Source organism: Pteronotus mesoamericanus, unplaced genomic scaffold (assembly GCF_021234165.1).
Source record: "Pteronotus mesoamericanus isolate MK-2021 breed Mesoamerican mustached bat unplaced genomic scaffold, CSHL_Meso_final contig_50, whole genome shotgun sequence".
NCBI classification, from domain to species: Eukaryota; Metazoa; Chordata; class Mammalia; order Chiroptera; family Mormoopidae; genus Pteronotus; species Pteronotus mesoamericanus.
In genome coordinates this window covers 15944564-15957722 of record NW_026555186.1, presented here as the reverse complement: position 1 = coordinate 15957722, position 13159 = coordinate 15944564, and the positions used below count along the sequence as shown (strand labels likewise).

The following is a 13159-nucleotide window of genomic DNA, read 5'->3' as shown; positions in this document are numbered from 1 at the left end:
GTGCGCGCTCAGAGGGAACCGAGCCGCTTCTGTAGCTGCGGTCGCCGAGCCCGCCCGCCTGCTCACTCACTCTCCCTCCCCAGCGTCCCGGCTGCACTGGCCGCCGGAACCCCGCTACACGACTTGGCGCGGAGGCCAGGCGCCCGGTCCATGCGGCCCCCGCGCACGCCCAGCCCGGGCACTGGACCCCAGACCCGCACCTGAGCGCGCGCCCCGGAGCGCGGGCGGCAGCCGGGGGCTGGGGCAGGATGGGGAAATTTCAGTCCAAGCACGGTGAGACGCGGGCCCGGGGCGGGCGGGCGGGCGGGGCGGGCGCCGGCCACTCACTGACCCTTCCCTCTCCCGCGCCCTCCCTCTGGCGCGCCGCAGCCGCTGCAGCCTTCAAGCGGAGAGAGAGCCCTGAAGGTGAGCGGGCCGGGTGGGGCGGCGACCCAGCCGGGACCCCGAGCCCAGAGCGAGACGTGCGTTCTGTCCTCGTGCCATCGGGTGGGGGGAGGTTGCCCCGGGGACTCCGGGAGCGCGTAGGCCCCCATCCCACCCCCGCCCCCGGCCCCGGCTCCCCAGCTGGAGCCCTGAGCCCCAGGCCTCACGGAGATGGGGTGGGCGCGCCTGGCGGCGGAACACCTTTGAGGAGGCGCAGCGCCCACGGGGCTCACCGCGCGTCTCCTTCCCTCCTTGGTGCCCGGTTCCCGCGCTTCCTCTCGCCGGGCCGCAGGGGACAGCTTCGTGGTGTCTTCGTACTCAAGTGGCCGCAAAGGCATGGTGGAGGCGGAGCGGCGCGGCGGCATGGAGCACCGCGCGCGGGACAAGCAGGTAGGCGTGGCGGGATGGGGGTGAGGGGGCTCCGCCCGACAGGGCCAGGGGATACCAGAGTTGTGCCCCTCGCTTGACCCAGACCTAGAAGGCGTAGGCTGAGATGGCGGGGCGGGAGAGATGCCAGCTGGGCGGAGAGAACCTGTCCGTCCCAGCCTCCACAGGCCAGGCTGGGTGGGCGTCCCGAGGGTGAGCCCTCAATATCTCAGGCTGGAGGCTTCGGAAGGGGCAATGATTTGCTTTAGGATCGGTCGCTTACACAGCAAAGATGGCCAGAATTAGAGGCCTCCTTTCTGCAGGGTGGATGACCACTGGTCCACAGGGAGGTTCATGGGAAAGCCAGACTCCTTAAGGACTGGGGAGGGGAGTGGGGCACCCGACTGCAGGGGCTGCCAGGGGCTCCCGGGGTCCTGCTCAGGTGGATATGGATGATGTTGCATCCAGAAGCAGAGAACTGCCAGCTTGAGGGTTGTGGGGGAGCATCAAAGGGGCCGTGGGTAAACTAGACCTGCACATGTTTGCCAAGCAGGAGAAAGTGAACGTTAGATGAGCATTAGTGTGAACTGGACCTGTGTAAATGGCCACAGCAGATGGCCAAGACCCCTCCTCCCCCACTGCTTGCCCCCCCAACACCCTGTTCCACTGCTCAAGGGAAGTCATCTCTGTTTTTGGAACAACATTCTTCCTGCCAGTTGACAAATGAAAAGTTCTGAGTGTATTTGGAAACACTGCAGCTCACCCTGGAAATGGCTCAGATTTGCTCCCAAATCAAACCCATAATGGAGTTAGAGTTCCTGCTTTCTGGAAATGGTGGTTTAAGCTTACACCTGTGAAAGTAGGAAATACATTTTAAGGAATCTTCTGGGTACATCATAGTAATGTCAGATGATAATGTTAGATGGACCTGTGCTTCTTGGTACCGAGGATAAGGGTGGGTACCCAGGGAGCAGCCCAGGCCCGTCTCTCTCCCTCCAAGAGAGATGGCGGTGTTGATAACGGGATGGTGCCTCTTAGCTTGGTTCTCCTGTGTGTGGCATATAAATTGGGCACGCAGGAAGCTGTGCAGGCATTAGCTTCATGGTCAAGGGTTTAGGCTGGGCATGGTTTGACCAGCTGTACTGCCTGGGGCCCTCCTTCCTGGGGGCATGGGCAGACGGGACCTGGCAGTGTTCGCTCAGCCCTTAGGACTCTCTGGGTGCTTGTTCTCATTTGTTCAGAAGGCGCGGCAATAAAGAGGGCAGTTCCAGCAGCACCAAGCGGTGCTTCTTCTGGGCTGAGGGACTCACTGGGAGCACATTCCTGAAAATGAAAATGAAAACACTCTGGTGTCACTGTGAGATTGTCAGAGCTGGGGTTGGAACTGGCTGATGGACCCCATACTTCCGGGACATATTTTGAAAGAATGGTGTGGGAGTTGGCTTGGGTTGTTCTCTTTTCATTTTGTCCTCTGCTATGGTCTGAAAGTTTGTGTCTCCCCTCAAGTTCATATGTTGAAATCTAACCCCCAAGTTGATGGTGTTAGTAGGTGAAGCAACAGGGAGGTGAGTAGGTCACCAAGGTGGAGCCCTGATGGGTTACTGCCCCAGAGAGCTCCCTGTCACATCTACCATATGAGGACATAGCAGGATAGTGCTAAATCTGAATCAGAATAGGGCTCTCAGCAGATACTGAACCTGCCAACACCTTGATCTTGGACATCCAGCCTCCAGGACTATGGGAAATAAATGCCTGTTATTTATAAGTCACCCAGTCTGTGGTATTTGTTGTAGCAGCCTCAATGGATTGAGACCGGCTCATTTCATGAAAGAAAGTTCCTTTTAACACCTAGATGTAGAAAGAGGAAAATCTCAGAATAGAAGATGGTCCTTTAAATTAAATACATTTTAGCTTGAAGACAATGGTTCTGCTTTTTCTACATTTTCCTCATTTGGCCATGCTGCTGCAAGCCCCTGGCCAAACACCAGCCTGAAGTTTAGACCTCCTCGGCCAGGCACACCCTGCCACAGATGCACAGGTACCCTCACCACCGCCATGTCACTGCTCCCTTGCTTACCAGGCAAAACTGGGCATACACTAAGGTGGCTCCAGCTCAGGTTCAGTGCGAACTGCGCCTAACCATCCCTGCTCCTGGTTCTGTGCCTAGAACTTGCTCAATTGGGGGGCATTTGGGTGTCACGTTCTACAAATCTCCTGTTTCCAGCCGTGTCCTGTGCCCTTTTCTTTGTGTGGTGCCCAGAACTCCATCCTTCATCTCTGCCCTCCCAGGTGATACCCCCAAGGAAAGCCACCCTGGATCAGGCCGCGCACCCAGTGAGTCTGACACACTCCTCCTTTCCCTGAAGTTCGCCCTGTGTGTCCGTGCAGGTCAGCCCTGGTGCACCATGTTGCTCAAGAACTGGCAAATGACCACATGATCATAAAGTGCATCTAAATATCACCTGCCCTCCCCCACCCACCAAAATAAAGGAAATGAAGTTCGTTTTGCCTGTTAATTGTTAGTGAGCTAGGCTGGCTCCTGGTATCTACTTAGTGCACAGCTAAAAAAATTCTTATAAATATTAGCATTTTCCAGGCAGGTGCGCTCCCTATTTCACAGCCTAAAACAGTGTCCCTTGTTGATTCTGAGAAATGCTGCCGTCTTCTCATGGCAGGACCTGCATCAGTTCATTGCTGAGTGCCCCTGAAGGGCCAGGCCTGTGCCAGGGTGCTGTGGGATGTTGGCAAGCGCAGCACAGGGAATCTAAGGAGTGGAGTAACTGAGGTCATGCATGTGTTAAAGTTATGAGAAGTGACAGGCAGTAGCACCAGCAGCACTTGGCAGTGCTGTTTCTGAAGGTGGAGCCAGCCGCAGAGCAGCGGGGGTCATGGTTACAGGTGGGGCCAGCCACGGAACAGCAGGAATCCTGGTGAGGCTCTGTGGAGACATGGTCGTCCCTGTCCTGCAAACATGCCCTTCCCTTCCCTGCACACAGTCACTCACCATCTGTCTGCGTCTCTGCAAGTCCTCCAGCGCTCCCTGAAGCTGGCAGGGGAAGTTCAGAAGATAAGAATCACGGCTAACCATTGAAATTTTGTTGTGGATAAAACGCAGATTTCCATTAAGTAAGCCTAAGAAAGGGATGTTTTGGCAACTTTGGAGGTGGCATGTTAACTGAGATGTGAAACAGAAGTGCAGGAATCCAGGAGGCCACTAGGGCCTTGGCTGAGGCCTGCTGCGTGGTGGGACTCTTAGCTGTCCTTGAAGGATGTAGCTTCTCAGCTCCCAAGGCTTTGTGACAGGCAGCCGGGAGGGGCTCTGCCCATACGTTCTGTCTCGGGTGGATCCCAGCTTTAAGGACCTACACACGGGTTCCACACATGGGCACGTGGCAGTTTTGTGTGCGCTGACATTTGGCACGTGTTCCCAATGGAGGCAGCCTTGCAAGGACTGGAGAGGGCGAGCCCTGCAACCCCAGAGAGAGACTCCCCTCCGGACAAGCCTCTGGCTTCCAGCAAACTCCATGTGCCCTGCGTGTGGTCTTGTCTACAGCTGGCCTCGCACTGCTTTTGGGGTCTGGGGGCTCAGCCCCATGGCATGGTTTGATGCCTTCTACCTAGAGTTCCCTGGAGCCAGTCACCAGGACATTGGACCCCTCTTGTCCTGGCAGCAGGCTTTCGTCCCGCTGTGGTGGAGCAGGGCTGCTCCATCCCGCTTGCCTGGCAGCCCAGGAGCCAGTGCTCACCTGCCCACCTACCCACCTATCCACCATACTACCAGAGCACACAGCAGCAGCAGGATTTACAGATCTTAGTTAAGAGTGGTTGAGATGTTAACTCTGCGGCTTCTGGTTGAAATCCCTGGGAAATTCCCTTGGCTTTGTACAAAGTCTGGACACCACCCCATCTGCAATCAACACAGAGGGCTGTGGTGCGAGTCGGAGCGTAAAGCACATGTTTGCAGAAGACACCCAAGAGGCACGAGGAGGTGCGGATGCCATGGCTCCTCCCTGGCTATCTGGCCACAGGCCTCAAGAAAGGACACTTTCGGTGAGACAGGTGGCAGGTCCTCCGGCCGCAGTGCAGCTCCTCGGGATGACCTTCAGAGTTCTATGACCTGTGCTCTGGGCACTAACCTCACAGAGTGCTAGCCTTTGTGGGGTGTCTGGGCACCAGGCCTGGGAGCTCTTCACTTTCTTTTGGCATCCATTGTGGGAACTTTCAATACCAGCGGCCATGTCTCTGCCCTCAGACGTGGCCCCGCTGTGTGGCGAGGCCAGTACAGATATGCATAGGAGCCTGAAGGCTCACATGGTTGTCAGGGCACGGACAACAGTCCTCACCAAGCACCAGGGGCCTCTCCCCAGGGCCAGCTGCATCAGCCCCTCACGCCCATCCTTGCTTCTGAAGTTGCAAATGGCCCTCCTGTATGCTATCCTACCTAAGGATGAGCCAAGTGGTCCCAACTAATTCATACCTGAGGAGCCACCAGGCCACTCTGTGGGAAACACTTCCTGGGAAGGGGTGATGGGATTGTGAGGGAGCTTGCTGCTCTGAGTGTGTTTCTGGAGTAAATAGCTGAAGTTGCCTTCTTTCCTCGCCTGGAGATGTGGACAGGTGCTGTCTGAAGTCAGGACTGTCAGAGGGGAGGGGATCCACCGTACTGACCCGGCTGTCCCCCCTGTCGGCGGGGATTGCAGGAGGCGCTGGCGTCATCTGTGGGCATGCAGCCAACAGCATCAGACACCCAGGAGGGGGTGAGGGCCATATGGATGGCTGGATGCCATGCACCTGCCCCAACCTGGTGCCCATGGCAGGGCTGCTGTGGATGGCAATTCAGCCACCAAGGGTCAGTGTGTGTGCCCGCTTCTCAATAGCTCAGGTATGGGCACCCTCGTGTTGTGTGTTAAGGACTCTGATGTCCACAAGGCAAGGCTGAGCTGGGACCCCGGCCTTGGAGCTAGGCCAGCAGATCTGTGATGGCCACAGTGGGGTCAGAGGCCAGCTGCAGAGCCTCTCCCCCGTGCTGGGACAGTGGTCAGCAGAGGCACTTCCCCTGAGATGCTGGTTTTGAGAGAAGCTTCCAGAAAGCTGATGGAGATGCAGCATGTGCTACCGGCCTGCACGTAGGCATGTGAAGGGGTATTCTCCCAGGGGAGTGGCTTCAGAGAACATTGACCCTCTATGTCCATAGGTACACTCGGGGCCCCACGCACAGTCAAGGCCAGGGCTTAGGTGGAGAATTCGGGAAGTACAAGGAGCATCACTGCAGTTTGGAGTCAGAGGATTTCACGGACAGAGTAAAGGAGCCTGTAGACTGCAGGAGATCTCTGTGGCAGCTCCCTCGGGCACAGACAGTCCACATGGCTGCTGAAGAAGCTGACATTTCAGCTGCCCAAAAGGAAAAGAACAGACCCCAAGTCACACTGCCCTCATCAGGGAGGTGATGATTAGACACTGTGCTGCATTCAAGTCACTCCTGTCACTTATTCCTCCTACATTTCTACTGTGGCTAAGTTGTTTGAATAACTTTGAGGGTGTTCGCTGTTGAAGAGCTTACATCCTATCTTTTCTTTAAAAATCTATGCTACTTTGCAGTCTTCAGAAGTCAGCGCTCAGCCCTGGTAGGTATCTGGCCAAACTGCTGACTCTCCAAGTGGGTGAGGATGCAGTTGAAGACGCGTAAACTCCTGAGTGTGGATGGAGAGCTGCTGCTGGTGCAGGCCAGTGCAGCTGTGCAGGGAAGCCCCAGAGCCATGGGGGTGACCAGAAGGCAGCTCCTGGCCCTAGCTCTGGCTCAGAAATCTGTGTGAGCTGGACAGACCCCTGGTGGGAGGCGAGCATAGTCCTTCTGACCCTTAACACTGCAGGGTCTGAGGTGAGCTCTGGGTGATGAACACAGGCTAACAGCGAATGCTCTGTCCTGGGCACCACGACCCCACTGTGCACTCAGGACACCTAGCCTCCCGAATGATCATCTTAAGCACTGTGACCCTGCTGTGCTGGCAAAGAACAGACTAATCTCTCATTTATTTGAGCAGCAAAGTGACCGATGAACTCTGCATTTTAGAATCATCTTGTTTTAAAAAGTTTTTTATTGTTATTCTATTACAGTTGTCCCAATTTTTCCCCCTTTGCCCTCCTACCCCCAGTCTACTCCCCGCCCCCACAGTCAGTCCCCGCCCTGCTGTCCTTGTCCATGGGTTATTCATACATGTTCCTTGACCAGTCCCTTCCCCTTCTTTCCACTCTTATCGTCCTCCTCCCTCCCCTCGTACAGCTGTCAGACTGTTCCTTGTTTCCATGCCTCTGGTTCTGTTTTGCTTGTTAGTTTATTTTGTTCATTAGATTCCCCTTATAGGTGAGATCATACGGGATTTGTCTTTCACCGTCTGGCTTATTTCACTTAGCATAATGCACTCCAGTTCCATCCATGCTGTCGCGAAGGATAGGAGCTCCTTTTTTCTTTCTGTTGTGTAGTATTCCACTGTGTAAATGTACCAGAGTTTCTGATCCACTTATCTACTGGTGGGCACTTAGGCTGTTTCCAGCACTTGGCTATTGTAAATATGCTGCTGTGAACATTGGTGTGCATAAGTTCTTTTGAATTGGTGTTTCGGGATTCTTAGTATCGTCTTTCTTTTAAACAACACCCAATTCTCCTTCACCTGATGTCACCTGGGCGGGGCCAGTACTCGTCCTGACCTTGCTGGAATGGGGCAGCGCATCCCTGGCTATGCCAGGCCACAGACCTTCGCTGGGGGTGGGAACTGGGTGGCACTGCCCTACCACTCTCCAGCCTGTCTCTCTAGTCTAGGGTCGGGGGTTTGGTCGTTTTTCTCCTCAGGAGATGAGAGGTCAAGGCCCATGTCCCCCGTCCTTCACCCTGTCTGTATGGCCAAGGGGCACCCACCCAGGCAGCCCCAACAGGTTGTTGAAGAATTAGCCTCACAGATAACAACTGGGAACCCTGGCACATGGTCATCTTAAAATGTGGTGAGCTCGCCCACCCGAGATTTCCCTTATGTGGTCGTTCAGAGAGGTGGCCTGTGTGGTGACTCAGTGCCACCACACCCACCTCCAGGCCTGGTGCTGCTGCTCATCTTCGTGTCTTGAGGTCACAGCTTGTCCATGGCTCACAGGCCACATGTTTCTGCTTGGAGTCCTGTGAGGAAAGAGGAAGTGACCGATGTGAAGAGTCTGGCTCTGGCACTGCTGGGCGGCTCTGCATCCTCTGCCACGGGTGGGCTGCGAGGATGGCTGTTGGACAGCAGCCCACATGGGGTCAGTAAACACCCATGTCAGGCCCCCTGCCTGACCCTCTTGAGCTCTGGCACCAAGTGCTTCTGGACTGGAGGGCATGAGGCTGTGCATTTGCACCAGGACCGGTGAGCTATATACGCGGGATCGTCCTCCTTGTGAAAGAGTGTCGTGCTGTGTGGGCAGGTGCACTGAGCAGGCGTGGAGGACATGGGTCATGCGGCTCTGACTCTACTCTTCCCAAGAAAGGAAGCCTAGGCCACCACCATCTTTGAGCTAGCAGAGGCTTGGTTTACGGAAGCAGCGGTTCGGGTCTGACCTGGGCATTTCATCTCCTGAACTGAGTTGTCCAACAGGCAGGATATGAGGAAAGCCACTGGCGGAGTCGCTGTGATGTCATCACCCTCAGCTGTTCCTACAGGTGTGAAGTGGAACCTCTCCCTGGTATACACCTACCTCGGAAAGTCTAGATTTGGGAGGAAAGGCCTGTGTTGTCCACGGAAATTCTCAGGGCAGCCTCTGAGGCCCGAGGCAGCCTGTAGGCAGGTCCAGCTGGGGACAGACCCCAGGCCCCTGCAGAGCTGCTCTCTGTGGGGAACCGCAGGCAAAGGGCTGTTCAGGGGGGCAGCCTGCCACACACCCTGCCCCAGGCCTCTCTCCTGGGCCATGCGAGTTGCCTTCACAGTCTCACCGGGTTGTCCTGGCCACCTGGCCTGCACCCGCTGTAGTTTCATCCCCTTTGCTTGTGAGGAGACTGGGGAGGCAAAATACCCTTTGTGCTGCCGGGTTGGTGCTGAGCCTCCGGGAGAGCAGAGAAGTGTACAGGCAGGGTCTGCTCCCTGCCTCACATGGGCACATCCTCCTGGCCCCTGGTGTTCCACCCAGCAAGGCACTTCTTTGATGATTCCACACGTGGGGAGTGAGAAGCTGACAGTGTCACAGCAGAAAACCCACCTGGTATGAGGAGAATTGAAGGTGCCCCTCAGCCCCGCACGGGGAGAGGGTGGCCTTGGTGTGCGTTTCCGTCCAGGAGTGGGTTTCCTGAGACAGCTGTAACCGGCACCACAGATGGGACGGCTTAAGCCACAGGGTTTTATTCTCTCTCTGTCCTGGAGACCAGAAGTCTGGGATCAAGGTGATTTCTCCCGAGTCTTCTTTCCTGGGACTGTAGACTGTCCCCTCTCCACGTCTTCACAGGGTCATTCCTCTGTGTGTCTTCCTCTCCCTGTGATGATCTTTTTGTCAGGATACAGGGTGTATTGGATTAGGCTCCACCCTAATGTTACTGATAACATCAGCAATGATGTCACCCCATGTAAGGTCACATCCACAGGCTCTGGGGGCAGGACTTAAACATATGAATGTGGGGTGGGGCACAATTCAGCCACTAACAGGCCACAAGCTTGCCGCCTCAGGCGGCTGGACTGTCCACCATGATGAGTGGAAGGAAGCAGTCCATCCCAGCCGGAGGACGCAGCCTGCTCTCAGCCTCAGTCCCTGGGCACCTTTTTCTGTCGTTTTATTTTCTAAACTGAATCTTTTTGCTGTACCCTAACTCCACATCCCCATCCTCAGCACCCTCTATGGCCCCCTCATGTTTCCTGAGCCCGCCAGATACTCAGGGCTGGAAATGCTGCTTGTTCATCCTGAGGAAGTCTCTCTGCATTGCTCACCCCATTGTAAGAGAGTTTTCTTGGCTCTGCTGTCCCCTGACCTGGAACCTGTCATTTGGGAGAGCAGACCCAAGGTGTGTCGGGGCCTCTTCCTCCAACCTGTTGCAGACTGGTGCCTCCTAGGGCTGGGGCTACTCATGTCCCTGCCAGGGGGTCGCCTGCACCCTGGCTTTGGGGCGATCTCGGGGCATCGCTGCTCCTCCATGAGCAACCCCTGCGGCCACCCGTAGGTCCCCCAGAAGGGTTCCAGGGGAGGTCGGTCTGGGGAGGGGAACTGTGAGCTGCATTTTCTGTTTCCTGTTTCCAGAGCCAATTCCTGTAACTCCTTCGGGTTGTTTTGGTTGGAAGAAGGAAGGGTGGATATTTTTCTGTGGTTCAACTATCCCCACTTTAGCTCTTGTAAGAAAGTGTTTCCCTGTTCTCATCTGGAGAAGCAAAAGCATTGAAACGCTCCTCCCTCTTTGAGCACTCATTTCCTTTTCCTGCAACAGACATAAAGAACCTCTGCGAGGGCCTGGGGCTGGGGCTGGAGTTTCTCAGGGAAGCCCTGGCTGGTCTGTCTGCCTGCTGGACCTGGCTCACCGAGAGGCAGAGGCCGACCTTGCCCCTGCCCCACTCTCTTCTCCGGAGTTGGGCACTGCTCTCCTCCTCCCCCTCCCCGCTTCTTCTCCCTTCCTCCCTCCCTCCTCCTCCCCTCCCCCGCCCCTCCCCCTGCTCCTCCTCCTTCTCTCCCCCTCCTCTTTTCTTCCTGTCCGGAAGCCCAGCAGACCCTGACCATCTGGGGCGTGTTGCCCTCCTCCTGGTCTGCAGGGACATCTGCTACTCTTGAGGTCCTGCTCCCCGAGGAGGACAAGCATTCCCGGCCTGCAGGGTTACAGATGTCCACATGTGTGTCCTAAAGCTGAGAGGACTGCGGGGTCCCTAAATGCTCAGGAGAAGTTTGGGGCAGACACCACCCCAGATCCCACCAGGACTGTTTGGGTAATTCTTTCTGAAGGAAGACAGACCCATGGTCTTGTTACGTGCTCAGCAGCGACGTCAGATGGTAGATCATTCATAAATTATTGGGTTTGATAGTCAACCAGTATAAGCACATGCTTGGAGGACCTTAGGGTTAAATATTTTAAATAATGAAAATGCAGCCTGAACCTACCCCTGTTGGTTTCTTGGGGCTGCTGTGACAAAGTTTCACAAACCGGGTGGCCTAAACCAACAGCCATTTTTTTCTCTCGTGGTTCTAGAGGCCAGAAGTCTGAAATCAAGCTGTCGGCAGGGCTGTGCTCTCTGCAGCCTCTTGAGGAGGGTCCTTTCTTGTCTCTTCCAACTTCTGGGAGCTCCAGGTTCCCCTGGGCTTCTAGCCAAATGGCTCCAGTTTCTGCCTCCATTTTTATGTGGCCTCCTGCCTGTGTCTGTGCCCTGTCCTCTTACAAGGACACTAGTTATTGGGTCAGGACTGACCCTAAAGCCGGCATGACCTCATCTTAACTAATCACATCTGCAAATACTTTCAAATACATTCTGAGGTTCCGGGTTGTCATGGATTTGGGGGTATGGTTCAGCCCAGTACATGACCCATGAAAACGTCACGTCAGAAGGCCTGCCATCTTCTACTTTGTTTGGCAAAGCTCTTCGGTCCACATGGGTGTGGCCTTCACTTTAATGTTTCAATTTTAAATCCTTATTCTGAGGTCACCCCTTCAATGTCCACACTGAGCAACAATTAACGCTGCTCCATTTTAGCATTTGCTCATTTAAGAATGTATCCAGATTTGAGCTCTGTGCTCAGGAAAACTAAAGTCACTAAACCATGAATGTGGACAAACCTCTGGTGTAAAGACGAGTTCTGTTTTAGCCACTCTCTGAACATCGCCATTTGGTCCCCATCTGGGTCAGCTCTATGATTTCCTGGTAGCCTGGCCTGGAAGGGAGGGCGGCTGGCAGGGTGGGCCCCTCACAGCGGTCCAGCTCAGCTCCACATCTGGACCTCTCAGAAGCAGGATTGTGAACGTGGTTGTCTCTACATTTGGAACAACTTTTAATTAGCTTAGGACCAATATAAGCACATAGAATTATCCAGCTTGAGAAGAAGCGCCGTAGGGATCCTCTTGAGACTGAGGCAGCCCCCTTGACCAGGCAGATGCTGACAGAGGCTACCTGTCACTCCATGCACAGTAGTGTCCCCGAATGTTAAGGAGACTTATCGCCTTGCACCTTTCCTCTTCATAATGCAGTCGAGGTAGGAGGAAGCTGCCTGCACCTTGTGTGAATAAGGCAGGACACAGTGTAACTGGCCAGCTCCTCCATCTCCGCAAAGTGGTCCTTCATCCTCTGCCTGTCACACCCAGGTCCCATTCCTCAGGAAACCCGTCAACTTGGCCTCTCAGAATTGGCCATTCCCACCACCTCCCCTTCTGCTGTGCCCCGCTCCCCACATCCTCCCCTCTAACCAGTCCTCCACGTCTCTCCTCCATCTCTGCAATCCAAGTGGGTGTTTCAGACATAAGGCCGGCCAATAGCAGCCCCTCCTCGGAGTGAAAACCCAGGAGGCTGGCACCCCTCACCCTGTGTCTGGCCCCTGCACCTCCTCAGAGACTGTCCACTCTGCTCTGGCCTCCTTGCTGGTCCTGCCCCAGAGCCTTTGCACATGTTGCCCCTCTGCCAAGAAGCCCATCCCTCACAGCTCAGCTCACTGCCTTCTGCCTTCAGGTGTCTGCTCACATGTCTCTCTCCAGCAACCTTTTAGGACCTCTGCCTGGCACCCTCCACACCTCCCCTCTCACTTCTCTTCGTGCTGCTGGGCTGGTGCCTACAGACCTGGTGACCAGAGAGGCCGCAGGGCCTTCGCAGCCTCAGTCCTGTCTAATTCGTCCAACTGGACAGCAGGCAAAGCTGCCACACAATGCCTGACAATTGGGGTCGTTCTCCTTAAATAGGAGGAACAGCCATTTAATTTGCACACGAGGTGCGAACAGTCCCACCCACAAACAGGACATCTCACCAAGCGTGTTAACAGTCGTCCTTTTGGGCGGAGTTCATCATGCAGTCCTGGAAACAAAACAAGAAAACGCAGCATTGGCTTTGGTCAGGACTGCCTCTCCGAGGACTTGCCAGCCTTGCTGGGCTGACCACCTCTCTGGGCTGACTGTCTCTCCGTGCTGACCACCTCTCTGGGCTGAGTGCCTTGCTGGGCTGCCTCTCCATCGAGAGGCCTGAGTGTAATGGACCCGGGACCTTGCGGGGACACCACCCGCCTCACTGTGCACTACATCACAGCCGGCCTGTGAGCTCCGCGCCCACCTTCATGTCAATGGATATGTGGCAGGCACTGCTGGCAGCCTTTTTTGTGCCAGAATGAAATAAATTGGGTCTGTTCGATCCTCTCTGCTGTGCCAGCTGGAATTTGCTCATGATGACGGCCAGCCCTCGGCAGCCAGAGG

At 55.5% G+C, this 13159-nt stretch overlaps 1 protein-coding gene across 1 annotated transcript in view; it reads left to right on the top strand.

The window, feature by feature from the left end:
- Positions 1 to 248: 248 nt before the first annotated feature.
- Positions 249 to 13159, top strand: part of NKD2 (NKD inhibitor of WNT signaling pathway 2) — a 29198-nt gene continuing 16287 nt past the window's right edge. Inside the window, exons 1-2 of the mRNA XM_054578648.1 lie at positions 249 to 405; positions 716 to 813. Of these exons, the coding sequence (XP_054434623.1) occupies positions 249 to 405; positions 716 to 813 (255 nt within the window). The remainder of the gene's footprint in view (positions 406 to 715; positions 814 to 13159) is intronic.